Source organism: Bos indicus x Bos taurus, chromosome 16 (genome assembly GCF_003369695.1).
Source record: "Bos indicus x Bos taurus breed Angus x Brahman F1 hybrid chromosome 16, Bos_hybrid_MaternalHap_v2.0, whole genome shotgun sequence".
NCBI classification, from domain to species: domain Eukaryota; kingdom Metazoa; phylum Chordata; class Mammalia; order Artiodactyla; family Bovidae; genus Bos; species Bos indicus x Bos taurus.
The window spans coordinates 42,582,737-42,602,939 of record NC_040091.1 but is presented as its reverse complement, the minus strand read 5'-3'; the positions used below and the strand labels follow the sequence as shown (position 1 = coordinate 42,602,939).

The 20,203-nt window shown below is 39.7% G+C and overlaps 1 protein-coding gene and 1 long non-coding RNA gene across 11 annotated transcripts in view; one reads left to right on the top strand and one right to left on the bottom strand.

The window, feature by feature from the left end:
• Positions 1–20,203, top strand: part of KIF1B (kinesin family member 1B) — a 151,394-nt gene that overhangs the window by 72,921 nt on the left and 58,270 nt on the right. For 9 of the 10 annotated variants that reach the window (XM_027564934.1, XM_027564939.1, XM_027564935.1 and 6 more), the window contains 5 exons: positions 2,208–2,287; positions 2,792–2,898; positions 5,236–5,319; positions 5,537–5,717; positions 5,840–5,912. In XM_027564934.1, coding sequence (XP_027420735.1) covers positions 2,208–2,287; positions 2,792–2,898; positions 5,236–5,319; positions 5,537–5,717; positions 5,840–5,912 — 525 coding nt within the window. Of the gene's footprint in view, positions 1–2,207; positions 2,288–2,791; positions 2,899–5,235; positions 5,320–5,536; positions 5,718–5,839; positions 5,913–11,060; positions 15,825–20,203 lie in introns of those variants that run through there. The other variant, XM_027564943.1, reaches the window with a different exon arrangement.
• On the bottom strand, positions 7,335–10,961 carry LOC113906595. Its single transcript, XR_003514934.1, has 2 exons — positions 10,508–10,961; positions 7,335–7,749 (listed from the first exon to the last, which is right to left on the bottom strand). It is a non-coding gene; the product is annotated as an uncharacterized LOC113906595 (long non-coding RNA).

The following is a 20,203-nucleotide window of genomic DNA, read 5'->3' as shown; positions in this document are numbered from 1 at the left end:
AGAACAGGGTATAGAGTTTTCAGTTGGTACTTTTGTTTTATTTGATATGAGATACTCCTGTGGTTTTTGTTAGGATATATTTGGTTAGGTTTTTCTTTTTTTTTTCTTTTTAATAATTTCTGCTGTATTATTTTCATCGAAGAAGATTGATTTAAAGACATTTTAGATATGTGCTATACACCTGGAACAATAGTAACAGTATTTTATATGTTTATATTGCCAAAGGTCAGTGATTTTCATAATTTAATAATTTTTCCTTCAGTAAGACACTATTTTATTCAGATACATTATTTGTGATTTTAGAGTGTTTAGCAGTTATAGGCTTAATAAAATTTAGATTGTGCCTTTGCATATATCTGAAGTTATTTTTTAACATCTTTTAGTGTTAAGAACAGTGAGGAAAATTTTTGTAACAACTTAAATAACTTGAATAAGTACTGTGTTATAAACAGCACAGAATTTCAAACTGAGATATCTGTTTCCAGGGCTTTTTCTTACTTGCTTTAATTTTCTAGACTTCTTCAGGAAAGAAAGGGATACCCCTAACCACATCCAAATTCAGTTTTAGAACCTGTTCCTGATGTATTAACTCGATTGGTAATCCTTACCCATATATGTATCAAATTGACACCTTTTACAATCAAATTGTACAACCTAAATATATGCAGACTGTCATTCATATCTCAAAAGAACTAGGAGAAAGTACTCTTCAGGCAAGAAAAAAAATGAAAACCTGTTCTTGAGGTTCTGGTTTCCTTAGGCCAGTGCTATGCTAGGTTTTAAAGAATGCTGCCCAAGAGGGTTTTAACTTTCTCAAACCAGCTACAGAGACATCTTAGTTGGAAAGATGTAAAGGTTTTCCTAAATTTCTTTTAAATGATCTTTTGCACTCCCTTTTCTTAACCTGCTCATCTGACTCTCCTTTCATTTTTCTGCATTTGCTGGCACTGTATCTTGAGTAGATTTTGACCCCAAGACCATGTGACTTATTTTTGGATCCCAGTGGGGTATTTTCACCAAAAAAGGTTGGTTTTTAAAAGATTTTAAAAACATTAAGAGTTAGATGAAGAGGATTTTATAAGATGTGTTATTGAATGTCAGTAATTTTTAATTCTTGTTTAAGATAAAGAAGGTTGGTTTTTTAAAAGATTTTAGAAACATGAGTTAGATGAAGAGGATTTTATAAGATGTGTTACTGAATATCAGTAATTTTAATTTCTTCTTTAAGATAAAGACTGACAAACTAAAGACAATAACTGGGACCATGGAAGAACTGATAAAAATTATAGAGGGAAATGACAGGGGATGTGGGAACATTTTTATGATATAAATGAAAAATTACATACTTATTGGCAGTTGTAGGGGATGAAAAATAATTTTTCCTCTACCCTTCTGAATTCTTGAATGAGAATAAAAGACAGATTAACCAGAGGTGGGGGAAAATTTATTTAAACATGTGTACCTCGTGTATACATGGGAGAACCCCATGGAAAAATGAGTAACTCCCTAAGATGATTTAGAATTCTGGCTTAAATGCAATTTTAATAGGGAAAGAGACAGGGAGGCAGGCCTGTCAGGGGAGGGTAATTGGCTTTTAGGAAAAGATGAAGGGGCCCTTTGAAGAGCAGATGGTAGATATGACAAAGTTTGTTGGGTGTGGTGTCAACTTCTACTTTTCTCTCCTGGTTGTTAAGACTCCAGGAGGGGATTTCTAAGTTCCTTTTGGACAATTTGTGTTTAGGCAGGAAAGGGGATTCAGAGGAAGCCTCTCCCTGCCTGTGCTATTGTGTAACAACTCAAAATAATTAGTATGTCAGTGGAATATTAGGAGTGGCAAATTCTGCTGCTCTTTAAGAATTTTGAACGCTCTTCAAGTGTTGAAAAAAATTATGTTTTTTTCCCCCCCAGAGAATCAGCCTGTTCTGATTTTTCTATTGTGCTCTCCATGCTTTGACCTTATTAAGAATGGGATATTGTTCTTTATCCCAGAGCTCATGTTTTTAAATAGAATGCATTAGTGTGGTTTGGGAAGGCCTGAAGAGAGTTATTTTCTGTTTATCATGGAATTGCAACTAAGAATGAAAGAAGCCCTGCTTCTAGGCACTCTGGTAATCTAAGGAGCCATCCAGCCTCCTCTGCGCCCCTGTCACTCTTGCAGCCCTCTCAGTGGTGCTTGTTCCACTCTGATCATCTCTAACCTTTTTCAGACACCACATCTTGTTAACCTCAATGAGGACCCTCTAATGTCCGAGTGCCTGCTTTATTACATCAAAGATGGAATTACAAGGTACATTTGTTTGTTCTTTTGCTCACTCAGTGCTTTCTTTTCTCTTAGGATGATTGCATAGCTAAAGGGAAGTTGTTTGGTAAAAAATTTCTTTTATTAATTTGCTGTTTTTCTCATCTGAAATAGTTATAAACTGTCCTCTGTACTCTTTTCAAATCAGTGTTTTAACCAGCTGAATCAATTAGCATGTGTAGTTTTAGAAGACTGTATGTAAAATTTATCCTCCTAACATCTTATATGAATTTTTTAAGTATTAGTTTACTGGTATCTTTTTATGATGTCTCTGAGTTATTTGGTGTATGTGCCTCTTCATATCTTTTTCTCATGCAGGGAGGTTGATCATATATGAAAATAGAGTTTGCAGTTCACAGCCTCTGATTAAAAAAAAAAAAGCAGTACCTTTTTTGTACGTACCAAAGAATATTCTTTGGGAGAAAGAGGCTCATTGTTTGTGGTGCTTTCTGTGTCTGAATTTCCCTGGGAAACACTTTCCCTTGTGTTCAGGGTTGGCCAAGCAGATGCTGAGCGGCGCCAGGACATCGTGCTGAGTGGGGCTCACATTAAAGAAGAGCATTGTATCTTCCGGAGCGAGAGGAACAACAGCGGGGATGGTGAGAGTTCTCGGCTCAGCTTTTCCAACAACCTTTTCATTCTATATTATGAGAAATCCCCAAGATTTGGTATCCCCTGTCTCTTTCAGTGATACTTTTATATACAATCTAATATTTGAAAATGAGGGGACCTGGGCTGTTTATGAATGCAGGCATGAACATAGCTACTTTACATGAAAAAAGCCTGGACAAAAGCAGCACTTTTGTTACCGCTAAGAATTGAGTAAGACATAGGCAATTAGGCTTGGTCTTGAATCTTAATTATTTAATAGACAAGTAAGAAGGGAACAGATATCCTGGGTAGTGGGAGATTTGAAGGGCCTCTAGTCTTAATCCAGTGCAGTTTATTTATACCTAAAAGGGAAGAAAAAGTCAATCTTGATTTTTGCCCAGATTATTAATGAAACAACAAGCTAATAGTGTTTTTGTGCTATATAATTTCAGTTCAGTTCAGTTGCTCAGTCGTGTCCGACTCTTTGCAACCCCATGAATCGCAGCACGCCAGCCTCCCTGTCCATCACCAACTCCCAGAGTTTACTCAAGCTCATGTCCGTTGAGTCCGTGATGCCATCCAGCCATCTCATCCTCTGTCGTCCCCTTCTCCTCCTTCCCCCAGTCCCTCCCAGCATCAGGGTCTTTTCCAATGAGACAACTCTTTGCATGAAGTGGCCAAAGTATTGGAGTTTCAGTGTCAGCATCAGTCTTTCCAATGAACACCCAGGACTGATCTCCTTTAGGATGGACTGGTTGGATCTCCTTGCAGTCCAAGGGACTCTCAAGAGTCTTCTCCAACACCACAGTTCAAAAGCATCAATTCTTCAGCGCTCAGCTTCCTTCACAGTCCAACTCTCACATCCATACATGACCACTGGAAAAACCATAGCCTTGACTAGACGGACCTTTGTTGACAAAGTAGTGTCTCTTCTTTTGAATATGCTATCTAGGTTGGTCATAACTTTCCTTTCAAGGAGTAAGCATCTTTTAATTTCATGGCTGCAGTCACCATCTGCAGTGATTTTTGGAGCCCCCAAAAATAAAGTCAGCCACTGTTTTCACTGTTTCCCCATCTATTTGCCATGAAGTGGTGGGACTGGATGCCATGATCTTAGTTTTCTGAATGTTGAGCTTTAAGCCAATTTTTTCACTCTCCTCTTTGACTTTCAACAAGAGGCTTTTTAGTTCCTCTTCACTTTCTGCCGTAAGAGTGGTGTCATCTGCATATCTGAGGTTATTGATACTTCTCCCGGCAATCTTGATTCCAGCTTGTGCTTCTTCCAGCCCAGCGTTTCTCATGATGTACTCTGCATATAAGTGAAATAAGCAGGGTGACAATATACAGCCTTGACATAACTCCTTTTCCTATTTGCTACATAATTTATTCCTTGCTAATTAAAATACTGGGCTTCTCAGGTGGCTCAGCAGTAAAGAACCTACCTGTCAATGCAGGAGACATGAGTTTGATCCCTGAGTCAGAAAGATTCCTTGGAGAAGGAAATGGCAACCCACTGCAGTATTCTTGCGTAGGAAATCCTATGGAGCCTGTCAGGCTGCAGTCCGTGGGTTTGCAAGAGTCAGATATGACTTAATGACTGAACAACAACAACAGGAATCAAAATATTACCTTTGGAGACTTCCCTGGTGGTATAGGGAGAAAATTTCTTCCCTGATGCTAGGAAAAATTGAGGGCGAGAAGAGAAGGGGGCAACAGAGAATGAGATGGTTGGATGGAATCACTGACTCAATGGATATGAGTTTGTGGAAACTCAGGGACATAGTGTTGGACAGAGAAGCCTGGCATGCTGCAGTTCATGGGGTCACAAAGAGTTGGACAGGACTTAGCAGCTGAACAACAACAGCAACAACTGATGGTCCACTGACTGGGACTCCACGCTCCTAGTGTGGGAGCTCAGGTTCCACCCCTGATCAGAGAACTAGATCTCACATGCTGCAGCTAGGACCCTACCACAGCCAAATAAATAAAATATTTTTTTAAAAAAAGAAAAAATATTAGCTTGATCATAATTTTCTGATTATTACCTATATCTCATACTTAAGATTTCTGATGGTTTTCATTCTTATATACTGAACTGTCCAGATATCACTGAAACTAACATTTCCTGTCTTCTTCTGAAGTTTATCAAATTCTTAAGTGAATTTAAGTATGTTTCTATCTGAGCCGCAGCCCTGGTCCTGGTGCCTTAAAGTGAACTGTTATATAGACACTGAGCCACTTGATTGGTTGCAGAAATCTATGCTAGTCACCTTGAGTCGTCAGCTGCTTCCCATTGTTTTCTTCCCATGGTCTGTGATGATAACATTAGTTTGCGTTCCTCTTAGTTATTGTGACTCTGGAGCCCTGTGAACGTTCAGAAACCTACGTAAATGGCAAGAGGGTGACCCAGCCTGTTCAGCTGCGCTCAGGTGAGACTGGGAGAGGCTTGAAGTCTTCAGAACACATGGCTTGCACAAGAAACTTTTTATTTTTAAATCTTTGTCTCAGGTCGAAGTGATAGCATTAGGATTTATGTTCTTGTAAAACTCCAGAAACTGCTTTTTGCTTTAGGGAAGGTGAGGCTCTTAACCAAGATACTGTACATTTAAAAAGTGATTTCTTAACCCTATTTATATTTTGTGCTAGGAAACCGTATCATCATGGGTAAAAACCACGTGTTCCGTTTTAACCACCCGGAGCAAGCACGGGCTGAGCGGGAAAAGACTCCTTCTGCTGAGACCCCCTCTGAGCCTGTGGACTGGACGTTTGCCCAGAGAGAGCTTCTGGAAAAACAAGGAATTGATATGAAACAGGAGATGGAAAAAAGGTACTGTACAGATGCAATGTGGCCCACATGACTAGCACTTCTTTTCAGCATTTAGTAGGATTCCTGAAACAGCTCCATGATTTTACAGTTTCTTTTCTTTCTTGCTCTTCTTTTCCTTGTAGGCTACAGGAAATGGAGATCCTATACAAAAAGGAGAAGGAAGAAGCAGATCTTCTCTTGGAGCAGCAGAGACTGGTAGGAGCCCATCCTACATCCTCCGTTAGGAAAGGGCAGCTTGCTCTCATGTCCCACCTTCCCCGTCCCAGATATGAGCACTCGCCCGTTGCTTCTCCCGCTCTCACTGACACCATGCGCTCTTGTCTCGTGTCCTTCATGGAGAAGGACCTTCCATCTCCTGGTAGCCTTAGCCTGAAATACTGTCCTTAAAGGTACTACTTCTGTGCCTCTATGTCTTAAAGTCACATCTTCTATCAAAACCAAGTGCTTTTTGAGGAAATACTGAGAGCTTTTCTTGTAGCCTTGGCCTCTTGATAGTGGTTTTTAAATATGCACCAGGGGTGACTCTGTCAATAATAATTACTCTGAATATTGAATTTGATGGGTGTTTGCCTTGGTTTTGTTTCTGATCACCTGATAGTACTAATTCTTTGCTCTTGGGCTGACTTGGGGATTGTTCTTATGCTGGGTGGACTTTTTTTTTTGTAAGTTAAACTGTGTCTAAAAGTGTTGCTGCACAGTTGCATGTGTTAATCCTTTTCTGTTCCCTGCATGGAGTCTGAATTCTCAGTAAGGGTCTCCGTGGCATGTGTGGTGACAGTGGAAGTAGGGGCTGCCCAACCAACTCCAAGAGGAGAGGGAAGTCTGGTTTCTCTGGGTTGAGAAAGCATTTGTGTGAGTAGCTGAGAAATCAGTTTCAGGTTGCAGCTTGTGATGCTAATGGCGATAGCATTTTATGATGTTAATTGATTTTCTAGTTTTTTTAGAAATTGAATTGCATGAATAAATAAGTTTATCCATTAGTTAGATTTTCATGTTTCAAGCCATCCAGTTTTGGATTACAAAGCCTTGGTTATAGGAACCTTCTAGGCATTCATTTGGTACATGTTATTGAGAAAAAGGCATAGCAACCTTTGGATACTGTGGATGCAGTTTAGGAATTTTTAATTTTTTAAGATTGATGGACTTCTTAGAGGTATTAGGGAGAAAGGGGGAACTGGTTAAGGAGGCATTAGTGAGAAAGCTGGGATACTGGTTTCTTCCCTTAGCATAAAATACAGCATATAGAATACCAAGTGTAAATACAGCATGTAAACCATAGCCTTACAGCTGTACTGTGCTTTGAAAAAGAGAGGCTGTTGCTAAATGAATCAGAAAAGCCAAGGCCTTGTGCAAAAGCAGTCTTTTCCAGAGCAGCTTGATTCTCACTCTTGGCAGTATGTTAACTCAGTTTGTTATCTTGGAAATTATAGTAAAGCCCAAAAAAGAATGGATTGCAAGAATAAATCAAGTGTTTGGGGCAAGATAATAGCAGTGTATTAGAGTCTCTTTAGGAGGCCTCGTTGGCATTAGTTTGTAATGAAAACACAAAGATTCAACTACAGTGTGATTAAGGGCTTGAAAACTTTGTGACACATGAAGGAGCCTTTAACAGTAATGTCTTGTATTTGTATACAGCTTTATAATTTACAGAGAGTTTTAACATCCATCATTTTTCTGATTTCCAAAATAACCCTCTTTAGTTGCCATATATGTAAATAAAGTGACAGACATTTCCTCGGGTTTATAGTTGAGGAAGCAAAGTCTAAAAAAATGCTACCTTGCCCATTCTTAACTGATGGGTCTGAGGCTTAAACATGAGTCTTCTGGCTTTCTTTGGTGTTCTGTCCAATAGAGCAGTGCTTCTCAACATCTTAGGAGTCTTGTCAAATGCTGATGCTGATCCTGTAGGTTTGGGTAGGACCTGAGATTCTGCATTTCTAAGAAGCTCCCAGGTGATGCCAATGCTGCTAGGGCCATTTGAGTCACTAACCAGGTGTAAACGAATAGTGATGGCTGGTGATCATCCTGTGCTCTGAAATAAAGACAGTGACTGTTAATAAACAGAAAGTAAATTCAGATAGTAAAGAATCTGCAACGCAGAAGACCTGAGTTCAGTCCCTGGGAAGGGAATGGCTACCCACTCCAGTATTCTTGCCTGGAGAATTCCGTTGTCAGAGGAGCCTGGTGGTCTACAGTCCATGGGGTTGAAAAGAATCAGACATGACTGAGCGAATTTCATATCAAACCAGATGGCTCCAGGGCACATTTAGTTTCCGGAGGACATACTTAGTTTGCAAGTAATCAGGTTCTGATTGTCGATTGCTCTGTATCTGAAAGCAGTCTAGGATTTTAAGAGCAGCTCCTTAAAGCAAGGAGGTTCTTTCGTCTTATAAGTCCAACTGTCTGTTCCACTTAAATTTCTTATCCTCAAAAGGAGTTGATTTCTAATACTTCAGCCTGAGGAATATTTAGCCATTAACAGTACTGAATTAAAAATGTATTTTTATGACCCTATATTAGTCAACCAACAGATATGTTTTGAATGCACCCTATGGATAAACACCGAGACGATACAAAGGACTTTATATTCAGTAAATGTTTATTATTTATTGTATGTGATTATTTTTGCATAATAACAGCATTACAAAAAATGGAATTCAGGCTCTTGAGTTTTTTATTACAATAATTCCCCCCACTGTGTCCCATTGTTACGTTGCTGAACATTCTTTCTTAGTTAGTGCTTGATTGTATGCCTGGTCCTTTCTCTGCTTGCTTTTTGACACATGTTTTGGGAATCATCTCTCTATTTTCATAGTCTTCAGGCAGAGTCTCTTCAGGAGGCCTACCTTCCATTTGATATTTAATCAAAACAGCAGGATCATTTAGTGACATGTGAGTTGGACAGATCTGAGTAGTTTTTCCAGCCCTGTAATAAATGAATCTAAATATCTTAAAATCTTTTTTTTTTTGACATAAGATAGGATTTGAATCTCGGCACATAAGTTTTGCAAGAGTTTTCAGTATTGTGGCCAGTAGTAAGTGATAGGGGTGATATGTTTGAGCTTTAAAGAGAACATATTCTACAGAGGCAATATGACCAGTATTATAAAAAGAAAGAAAATTATGGCCACTTGATTTAACTTAGTTCTTTTGAATTTATGTAAACTCATTTAATTATGTTTTATTTTAGAGTTTAAAGGCATAACTTTTATCACTTAAATATATTAAAGCAATAATTAGAATTGTTATTTCCTTAATTAGGTATTCATTTCATCATTAGGCAACTTTTAAAGGAAAATAAAAGAAGCCCAGAGGAAAAAACTGATAGTTAATTATGTAGAAAGAATCAGAGCAAATTTCTGTTCTATATAACTCAGTTTTTGCATATATACAAGAAAACCTTTTTAGATGTCAGACATACTTTTTTTCTCTAATGTTTATTAATGTCATCCTTTATCACTTAAGATTAGATTTTATTAAGATTTTTAAACTAAAAAGGAAAAGGAAAAAATAGTGTAGAGTGTATAAATTTAGCTTTATCTGTTTTTTGCTGATAAATTTTCAAATAAGTAGGTATTATAAATGGTTTAGTATCCATTTATAGGCAAATGTCAATAATACAAATCAGTAGTAACGTCTCCAAATTCAGGGGCCAAATTATTGCTATTATTGTTAGGGGTTATTTTTTCATTCCCTAGAAAGTAACTGTACATACAGAAAAAGAAGTCTTTGGTCTAGAAAACAAGATACTATTTATCAGTTTCAATTCTTTTTTTTTTCCTAAACCTTTCCTAGAGATGATTATGGTAACCATAGCCAAGTCAAAGAGACTATTAAATAAGAACATTTTCATTTACTAGACTACCTTGAACTACCCTTTTAGTGAGTAGTTCTTTTTCCAGTAACTTTTATCTCTTGAATAGAGAGCCTTCCTTAATCTTGTCTGTCATAGGGAGTTCTAAATCCAACCCAGCTTTCATTTAGACCCATGTTAGCAAGATTTGCTTGTGTTTGTTAAGAATAATCAGTTATTATCCAAATAGCCGTTGAAATTGCTTAGTTGTAAAGTCAGACTGCTATTTTAAGCCTAAGTAAAGTTGTTTGAAAAAGAGGTAATGGTGCAAAAACAGCTGGAAAGACAGAGAGTTGGAGATAATGTTTTAAATAGCGTCCACAATCAGAATACATAAGCAGAATATGATCTTTTGTGTTTTACATGTTGATAGAGTTGTCAACTTAAAGTAATATTCCTCAAAAAACTAGAAACACCATAGGTTTTCATAGATGAAACAACAGATCTCTAGGTTGTATTTATTAAAATATTACTTTGGCAATTTTAAATAATGTTTAAATGAAAGTATGTTTTCCTAGCTTAGTTTATGTTCTGGAGATTTGTTTCCTAAAATTTTGGAGATGAGGTATTTATTGGTTTAAGTGTGTGGAAAACAAAATAACAGACTCACTATAAAGATCCTTTTTTATGTGTCCTTATTGTATGGATAACAAAATTTAATTGTAACAAATGAAATAGATCAATTTGTCATGACACAGGAAAGTAGCAAATCTGATGTGTGCTCATGGAAAGACTAGTTTCAGAACCCTCTTACCTTCTAGCAGAAAAACAATTTGGTTGATAAGAATCTCTCATGGTCTGCTAATAGGGATTCTTAGCATTTTTAACATCCCTGTTTGACTGCTTCTTTTTCTACTTTCTCATCTTCTAACTTTTTTCTAGGGCTGCTCTTTTTAGTAAAGCTAAACAAAACGTGGCATTCTCCAGCATTACTAACCTTTGTTAATCCGCCTGCTCGTCACATCTTGTATGGCATCTGTGCTCACTCATGGGGGAAACAGTTTCTGGAAGAAGCAACAGCAATAACCAAGGCAAATGTGGGGAAGTGGCTGCATGGGTGTTAGCATGTGTGGGGTGAAGGTTTTAGTTCATTCTCTTGAGATAGCGGAGATGTTATTTCACACCATTTTGTTAATAACTTCATGTGACCTTACAGTGAGAGACTTTCTCACTGTTTCAGCCCTCCTAAGAAATTTGATTGCAGATTCCATCACTTAAGCCACAAAGTGGAAATTTGGATTAATGTTACTAGAAAAAAAAAAAAAGCAAATCTTCATATTGATGATAATCTACATAAGCATATGTCTTAATAGACTTGCACATTATCTAGGGTTTTTTGTTTGTTTTGGGTTTTTTTTTTTTAACTTTTTTAGTTTCATTTTTAAATTTATTAGGGCTTTTTTTGCTTGCTTTTTCTTCAATTTGAGTTTCCTTTTTTACATTTTAATTTTGGTTATTTTGGGGCCATTTTTGATTTTGTTTTTCCAAAGGACGCGGATTCTGATAGCGGGGATGATTCTGACAAGAGATCCTGCGAAGAGAGCTGGAAACTGATTACTTCTCTGAGAGAAAAGCTGCCTCCCAGCAAGCTGCAAACCATTGTTAAAAAATGCGGCCTCCCAAGCAGTGGGAAGAAACGGGAACCAATAAAAATGTATCAGATCCCCCAGAGAAGACGCCTGAGTAAAGACTCCAAGTGGGTCACCATCTCAGATCTCAAGATTCAGGCTGTGAAAGAGATATGCTACGAGGTTGCTCTCAATGATTTTCGGCATAGTCGGCAGGAGATTGAAGCCTTGGCCATTGTTAAGATGAAAGAACTTTGTGCCATGTATGGGAAGAAAGATCCTAATGAGCGGGACTCCTGGAGGGCAGTGGCCAGGGATGTCTGGGACACCGTTGGTGTAGGGGATGAGAAGATTGAGGACGTAATGGCCAGTAGTAAAGGTGGGACTGATGTGGATGACCTCAAGGTTCATATAGACAAGCTGGAAGATATTTTGCAAGAAGTCAAAAAGCAAAATAACATGAAAGATGAGGAGATAAAAGTCTTAAGAAATAAAATGCTCAAAATGGAGAAAGTCTTGCCGCTGATTGGGTCTCCAGAACAGAAAACCCAAGGAAACCAAAAATCAAAGGAACCCAGTGGTGCTGGTGCCAGTAGTAAGCCTGAGAATGATGTAAGTAAAGGCGACAGCGGAGACCTTGGTAAAGAAGAACGTGTCTCCCAGCTGATGAACGGAGACCCAGCTTTTAGACGTGGACGTCTGCGTTGGATGAGGCAAGAGCAAATTCGGTTCAAGAACCTGCAGCAGCAGGAAATAACAAAGCAGCTTCGTCGGCAGAATGTACCTCATCGATTCATCCCTCCGGAGAACCGGAAGCCGCGGTTTCCATTTAAGAGCAACCCTAAACACAGAAACTCATGGAGTCCTGGGACACACATCATCATCACAGAAGATGAGGTAATAGAGCTTAGGATTCCCAAAGAGGAAGATGGAAGGAAAGGAAATAAGCCGGAGAACCAAGAAAAGGGTACTAGAGCAGCTTCTAAGGATCCCCAGTTACCATGGGGCCCTCAGGGCACTCGAAGTCAAGATCACATTCAGGTTAGCAAGCAGCACATTAATAATCAACAACAGCCACCTCAGTTACGCTGGAGAAGCAATTCTCTCAATAACGGCCAACCGAAAAGTACGCGCTGCCAGGCATCTGCTTCCCCAGAAGTGCTCACCTCCCACAGTGGCCACCCCACCGCTGACCTGCAGACTTTTCAGGCGAAACGCCACATGCACCAGCACCGTCAAGCTTACTGTAGTTATAACACTGGAGCTCAGCTGGAGGGCAGTGCAGCCACTTCTTGTCAGAAGCAGACTGACAGACCCAACCACTGTAGCCAGTTTGTGACACCTCCGAGAATGAGGCGACAGTTCTCGGCACCCAATCTCAAAACTGGTCGGGAAACCACAGTCTAAATTACTGGACAAGCTTGAATTCTTGGTGGAGGAAACAGGCGATGGTAGCTTATGATTTCAGTTGGTTCTAGCCTTGGCCTTGAGTTCTTAGTATTTACATTGTGATTGTAATGTTGTGTTCCTAAAATATGAACTGATTTTATTGTTAAAAGATAAGACACTGGTAAATGTTTCAACACCTCCCTGTTGTTTGTATACCGTAAGTGGGCAGTTTCTGGAATTTTGGACAAAACACTGAGACCTCCCTTATTTTTCTGAGACTGTCCTCCTTTCTTGGTGCCTAGATAATATACTTACTTACCCAGACTGGTCTTGTTTGGTGTAAGTTTGTTATGTTTTTGTAAAACCTATAAATTTATCTGATATCCAGAAATAACCTGCCTCTTGGTTTATGCAAACATTCTAAATAGGAATTTGAGATGTTGAATTGAATGTCTATTATTTCCCCATGAATGTTAGACATTAGTTTAAAAATAAGAACATGCAGCTGTGGACACAGCTTTGGATTTCCTATCCATGTCTGTTTCTTTCTTTAAATATCATTGGAAGTTTCATAAGCAAGAACTAAATGTCTTTGTACGTATTTTATAGTACACAACTGTACATCTTCTGGGGAACTTCCACATCTTCTTACTCAGCTGTATTTTGCATAGAACTGATTCAGTAGGTTTTTTTCCCTTTTGAATACATCAGTGTTTGTATAAATTCTGTCATAATACTGAAATCTTTAAGTTGGCACCTGCTTGGATTTCTGTTTGTGGTTTGCATTTTGAAGTTTAACATCATTTCTCACACAAATACATACAGAAAGACACCGAACTATTCACCAATGTCACGCCAACAGAAATACCAACAAAATACACACGATGCTTTGAGTAGTACATATAAGTTTATTAAGGAGGTTATTTGGTGGAGAGAGGGAAGAGGTGATACATGGGGAGAAGGCTGCAGCCTTTGGCTGTGTGCTGCTTGTTTTCAGTAGGTGATGAAATACTGAAATAAGTTAACTTTGGTCTGATTGAGAATAAAGGAGATGATGTATAATAAACTATTCTTTGGTCAGCAGCAGTAACGCTCACAGATTCTCAAGCAAGGAAAGAGACGTCCTGATGAACAGTTACTGTATCAATACCTCATTTTACCGTGTTGTGGTCTCAGTTTGCCTCACTGGAGAATCCACTAAAAAAGATGGATTTTGATGGGAAGAAAAGAATAGTTTTCTACATCCTTCATTTCTTGAACTTGTCAGAAACTTTTTTAAGAGGCGGTGTGAAGAGCCAGAGATGTCTGTGAGATTGCCTGACACCACGTTGTTGAAGATCCCCAAGTCACACTAAGTCACCTGTCAGACGCTTGTCTTCCAGATGGTGTGAAAAATGACATCCAGGATAGCAGTTAATGTTCAAGGAAGCCTCACAGATTGTGGTTATATAGGATGTTCTTCCTTTGCGTGTGGGCACTATGCTTTATTAGAACATTGTTTTTAATCATAGTATTTTTTTTTTCTTTGCTTCTAAGAAAATGCTTTCATAATGCACAAAAAGTTGCTTCCAATTAACTTCGGGGGCTATTTTTGCTTTCATAGCTAGAGCAGTCCTAGTCTTCAGCTGAAGTTTTATGGCAGATTAGACAGGAGTGATGTTTGTAATGAACTGACTTAGTTGAGATGACAGTGTCCTGTACCAGGTGGTTTGAATGTACTTTGTAGGCTACTTCAAATCAGTCACTTCAGTGCATCTTGTGTACTCCGCATTTGTCCTTCTTAGGCATAGTTTTCTATTTCTTTCTTGCAAAAAGTTCATTTTCTAAAACTAATAATAATAATAACTCAGCTTTCAACTCTGTATCAGAAGTGGGCTCTCAATTTTCCAACTTGAGATAACATAGGATAGACCTATGTATTTTCATTTTTATGGTAGCCTTTTTAATCTTCTTATGGACAGGTATCTCCCTTTGGCACTGAACAATGGGTGTGAGTTTCTACTGCTGATCACGAGGCTGTAGAATGAAAAGAAATACAGTGTTTTCATTCACAAATGTGGGTTGTGGTAGGCACTATACCCACCCTTGATATTCCAAAGGATTAGATTTATATTTGTGAGGCACCCTCAGGTTACTGAAATGTTTAGATATCTAAACTAGCCCTTAATTTCAGATGACCAGAAAGAAAGAAACCAAGGTTTGATTGATTGCTACCTATCTCCCTTCATGTATTTCAGAGCAGATACTTATTTTAGAAAATATGAAATTACTTTATTGACTCTCACTAAAGAAGTAACCAGTACCATGCTTTTGTGATTGGTTATATTGCCTTGTTTTGTTTTGTTTTTGAATTTGACAGTATCTGTCCCCAAGCTTAAATCCTACAAGATCAAAGGTAAATGGTCACCACTAAGTCATTATTATATTACTGAAATATCCCTAGCTGTTATCATGGTGCAGTTTTTTAAGAAAAGTTTGCGCTGTTGAAATTACATAATGATCTGACATAATAGACGTTGAGTCCTAATCAATTGGTACAATTTCACAAATCAAACCACACACTGTGGTATTCTTTGCAGAGTTAGTTTGTTTATCTAACAAGTCTAAACCTTTATTTTTACTTCTAATTCTTTCTGGTGCTTCTCTTTTCACTGGAAATGCATTGAATGGGAATTGTTTATTCCGTTGAAGTGACTTGAAGTGACCTCTTGTGCTTCAGGTGCAGATTGATGCTGGGAGGAAAAAAAAAAAAACAGGACAAAACACAGTTTGCCACACCAATGTCTGCATTAAAGGCTGTCAGACTCTAGGAAGTTACGTAGGTTTCCTCCGGTCAGCTGCTATGCCCCTGTGCCTTCCTGGTCCTTTGTAGACTTGCCTTAATGATATACACAAAAGACTGGGAGCAGGGGAAGCTGCTGTCCTGGAATACCTTAATGAAGATGCTTTCTTAGGTGCAATGCAAAGCAAGTACTTGTTCTATGCTGTCAGAGCCAGATTCTGTATTATGAACAGTTTTCATAATTGTCTACTTTATGTCATCTTTATGAGATTTAAAAATCTGCTCTAGATATTTAGTTTGAACCACTGTAGGTTGTGAAGTGTATTGGTTTCCTCCCATCGTTACTGTAAAAAGAAGTTGTGAATCTTCTTGTTAATGAACTATGGATTTCTCCCCCAGTTTCTTTTTAAAAAAATGCTTGAAGATTGGTCTTTGAGTGTAAGATCTACCTTTTCAGAAAGGGAGAGTTAGTTTGTAATGTTAAAAAATAAAGTCCTCATTCAATAAAAACTGAAGTTACCTTTTAAGAGTGTGATTTGTCTCTGATGTGGGAGGAGGGGAGCGGGAAACAGCATGATGCTGATTAAACCTGGGCTTGACTTTTATTTATTGCTTTTTCATCTGAAGATGATTACAAACCATATCTTTTAACAACATTTCTACATGAACTTCATTTGTTTAGAGCTTTTGCTTTTCTTACCCTTTTTGAGTTATCAAAATTCTGTCTTAAATGAGATCTTTAACCCTTATTTTATGCTACCTTTTACTTAAATAAAAGCTTTTCTACTTTTGACGATGAATGAGGATATCAGATATCCCTGTATGACTTCTCTGAGTTTACCTTGAGCTGTATTTTCTATGTTTTTACTATGTAATTTTGATTTAAAGTTTTCTTTAAATGAAATGGTAAACTTCCCTTCATATATATAGGTAGACATGAAATTTCTGAAAAGCTTTGAGTAGCTCTGTTTAACTTTTCTTTTTTCCTTTAACCATTGCTTTTCTCCACCCAGAGTATTGGTGATATGTTAGAGGTGAACAGGACAAAATGGAAGATTTTTCTGGAACAGACCATCAGTCTTATTGAACATTTGGACATGCATTATTTTTTATGTTGATAAAGAACATAATCATACATAAGAGAGTAGAATACAGTATCTACGTGGGTTTTTTGTTCCCCTGCCATGAGTTTTTAATATGAAATCTGGAGCTTGGGGGAAACATTAAACTTGGATTGGTTTGCTTCAGGCTTTTTCTCTTTCCCTTCAGGTACTTTGTATCTCTACTGTCGGTGAAACTGGTGGAAAAGTGGCCAATATCTGACCACTTCTAGAACAGTACAGACGATTCCAGTGTAGGATAATATGTGTAGTGATATACACAGAGTGAGCGTGGGCAGATTGGGAAAAGGTTTCTGAAAGAGGAAGCCCTGAACCAAGAGCAGAATCCCAAAGCACGCGTGTCAGTGTATCCAAGTGAGGAATGGCAGAGGGACGGAGGAAGCGTGTCAGGTCCAGGGACCTGCAGGTGACTTGGGGTTGGTTGGAACACAGCTGTGTGTTGGAGGGTGATAAGAGATGAGTGGACCTGGGGAGAGGGGGCAAGGGCCAGACTGGCATGCTGGGTTAATGGCATCCCATCCCATGGCTTGGGATTTTTGTCTTGAGTGTGATGGAAGCTAACATATATTCTACAGGGAGATTGCATTGTCATATTAACCTTTTAGAAATGGCTGAAGTTTGGGTGGGAGGATGAGTTGGAAGAAGGCAGATTCAGAGCCCAGTGCTTCAGTTGGGAACTTGATGGAGGAACTAAATGAGAAATGATACTTTCCAAGCAGGCAGGGAGAGAGGGCGTGACTGATGGATTATTTGGAGATAGAATTAATGAATCATTTTGTGGTGGGGATAAGCCTATGTATGTATCCCATGAGGTGGTGAATGGCTCTTGCTTGAACCATGGTTGGAAAATGAAGTAAATGAGACCAAAGCAGGCCTGAGAGGTAGGAAAAGACAGGGGCTGCACAGGTCTAAGAACAGGTGTTGCGGGACCCCCAGAGGCATAGATCTGAGGCTGTGTCTGCATGGTACTGCCAGTGGTGAGTAAATTAAGGTGTTGACAAGAACTGGAACATGGATGTTTCCCTTCTAGCTATTGCTTGCTAGTTATAATCCACCGTGAAAAGAGGAATGCAGTATTAGCAAAAAGAGCCAAGCCTCTAATGTCAAAAGCAGCCTAACTGGAAAACCCAAAATTATGACATTCATTTTTACCTTCAATGCCATCTCCTCAGAGATGCCCTCATTGTGACGCCATCGTCTCTCACCAGTAGTACCGCAGTAGCCTCCTAACGAGTCTCTTCTCTCCTGTTCCTGACCTCTGTACACCATTGTCCACACGGCAACCTGCATCATCCTTTGAAAACAAAAGTCAGTGCCAGTGGCCTCCAGTGGCTTCCCATGGTGCTTTGTAGCCTCCAAGGCTGTCCGTGTTTTGGCTTCTTGCCTGCCTCTCTGACTTCATGTCTTAACATTCCCTCACTGTGCAAGCACTTTGTTCTTTGAGCTTGCCAAGCTTGTTCCCACCTCTGGGCTTTGGCACTTGCTCAAGACTAGAGTCCTTTCTCCTTGTGCCTAACTCCACTTCCACATCAATGCTCACGTGCCCCTTTTCCTGCTGCAGCCGATCCCAGGGCAGCCCACTGTTTAATATTAGCTCTGTGCGCCTATTTGGTCCTTGCATGAGAATGTAAATTCACCTAGAATAAGTACCTTATCTGTCGTGCTTTCTTTACCATCCATCTGTGTGTGTCACCCAGAAGAGTGGTTCTCAAAACTGTCGTGTGCATGAGAAGCTTCCGAGGGGCTTGTGAGAACACAGAATGCTGGGCCCACCCCCAGAGTTTCTGATTCAGGAGGTCTGCAGTGGGGTCTGATAATTGTGTTTCTGATAAGATCTCAGGTGATGCTGCTGTTCCTACTGCTGCTGGATCAGCATCTGTCTTTGAGAACCACAGTCTAGAACAGAGACTGGTAAACCTTTTCTATAAAGGGTCAGGTAGTAAATATTTTAGGTTTTGTGGGCCTCATATGTAAGTAAGTGTTAATCACTCAGTCGTGTCCAACTCTTTGTGGTCCCATGGACTGTAGCCCGCCAGGCTCCTCTGCCCCTGGGATTCTCCAAACAAACATACTGGAGTGGGTAGCCATTCCCTTCTCCAGGGAAACTTCCTGACCCAGGGGTCGAACCCAGGTCTCCCGCATTGCTGGCAGATTCTTTACAGTCTGAGCCACCAGGGAAGCCTCCTATGAGCCTCATGGTCTTTATCAAAACTGCTCAGCTCCACTGTTGTAGCAGAATTGCAGCTGTAGATGATAAGCAAAGGGATGGATGTGGGTGTGTTTTGCTAAAGCTGCTGTATTTATAAAGACAAGCGGTGGTCTGGATTCAGCCTGCAGATTTGCCAACCTCCGGACGCTTCTGAGAACTGTTGACTAGATCAGCACACAACTGTGTATCTACTCTAGAAGACAGACAAGTGCCAGTTGCTGGTGATTCCGTGGTGAATGAGAGGTTCCTGGCCTCATGAAGTTCACAGAGTCATGGAGGAGATAGCCATTAGACAGTCACACCAGTGGTCATATAGTACTTTTGTGACAAATGCCTTGAGGGAAAATCACAGGATGCTCTGAAGGTTTACAACCAGGCGTCTCAGGAGATGAAAGATGGCCTTTTTTTGCTCTCAGCTGCTGACTTCCATTTTGAGAACGAGAAGGAATCAGGAAGTTTTTCTTTTCTTCCCACATCCAGGTCTGCATCCATGCATTCATACTTATACCTGGCCTTCCCTCCTCTTGGTGGAAGAACTGTCTGTGCTCCTGTATTAGCCCAGCCCTCGTTCCCTTCATTCCGTTTTCTGAGGGACTTACTGTACACCTACCCCTTCTCTTTCACAGCATCTGATTTTCTCCTTCTACATTATTCCTGTCAGCGTGGAAACACCAGTTTCAAAAAAAGTTTGTGTTCCCTGTGATCTGCCACTGTGTTTGTTCCTTTTTCTAGAAATACTCCTGAGAGCGTTTTCTGTACTTTTGCCCACTGGCTACCTTCTTTTTCTTGTCTCCTGTCTCCATTCTTGAACTCAGTCCAGTCAGACTCATTCCCACATCACCACTGCAGCCAGTCTGGTCAGGGTCACCAGGAGTCTCCTTGGTGGAAAATCCAGGTGTTTTCTCAGTCCTCATTTTACTAAATCTGTCTAGCATCTTACATGGCTTGCCTGCTCTTTACTTCTCAAAACCTTTTGTTCTCTTGGCTTCTTATTTTTCTCTCGCTGCTCCTTCATGGTCTCTGTGGCCGCAGACATAGGCCATTTTTTTTTCCTATATCTGCTCTTTCCTCCAGGTGACCTCACACATTTCTGTGGCCTCCGCTTCTGTGTTCACACAGGTGATAATGAAGACAGCACCTCCTGTTGAGCATTTACAGTGAACCTTTGAAAGACACATGTTTGACCTGCATGGGTCTACTTAGATGTGGATTTTTTTTTAGTGAATGCATACCACAGATCCACATTTGGTTGAATCTGCAGGTGTGGAACCTTGGAAACCGAGAGCCGACTGTAAAATTATGTGCAGGTTTTCAGTGCCCCATCCTGTATTGTTCAAGGGTCAACAGTACTTGGACCAAATACATGTAATACATTTTACATGTATTAACTCACTGAATCCTCCTAGCACCCCTCCTCTGTGAGGTGTAGGTGTTGTTAATCCCATTTTACATACTTTCCCATCCTCGCACAGCTGCTCAGTGGAATCCAGGTCCGGTCTCAGGCAGGCAGTCTGTCTGCAGACCCCTGCTCTGCCTCCCTCTCTGCTGACTCTCAGAGGTACTC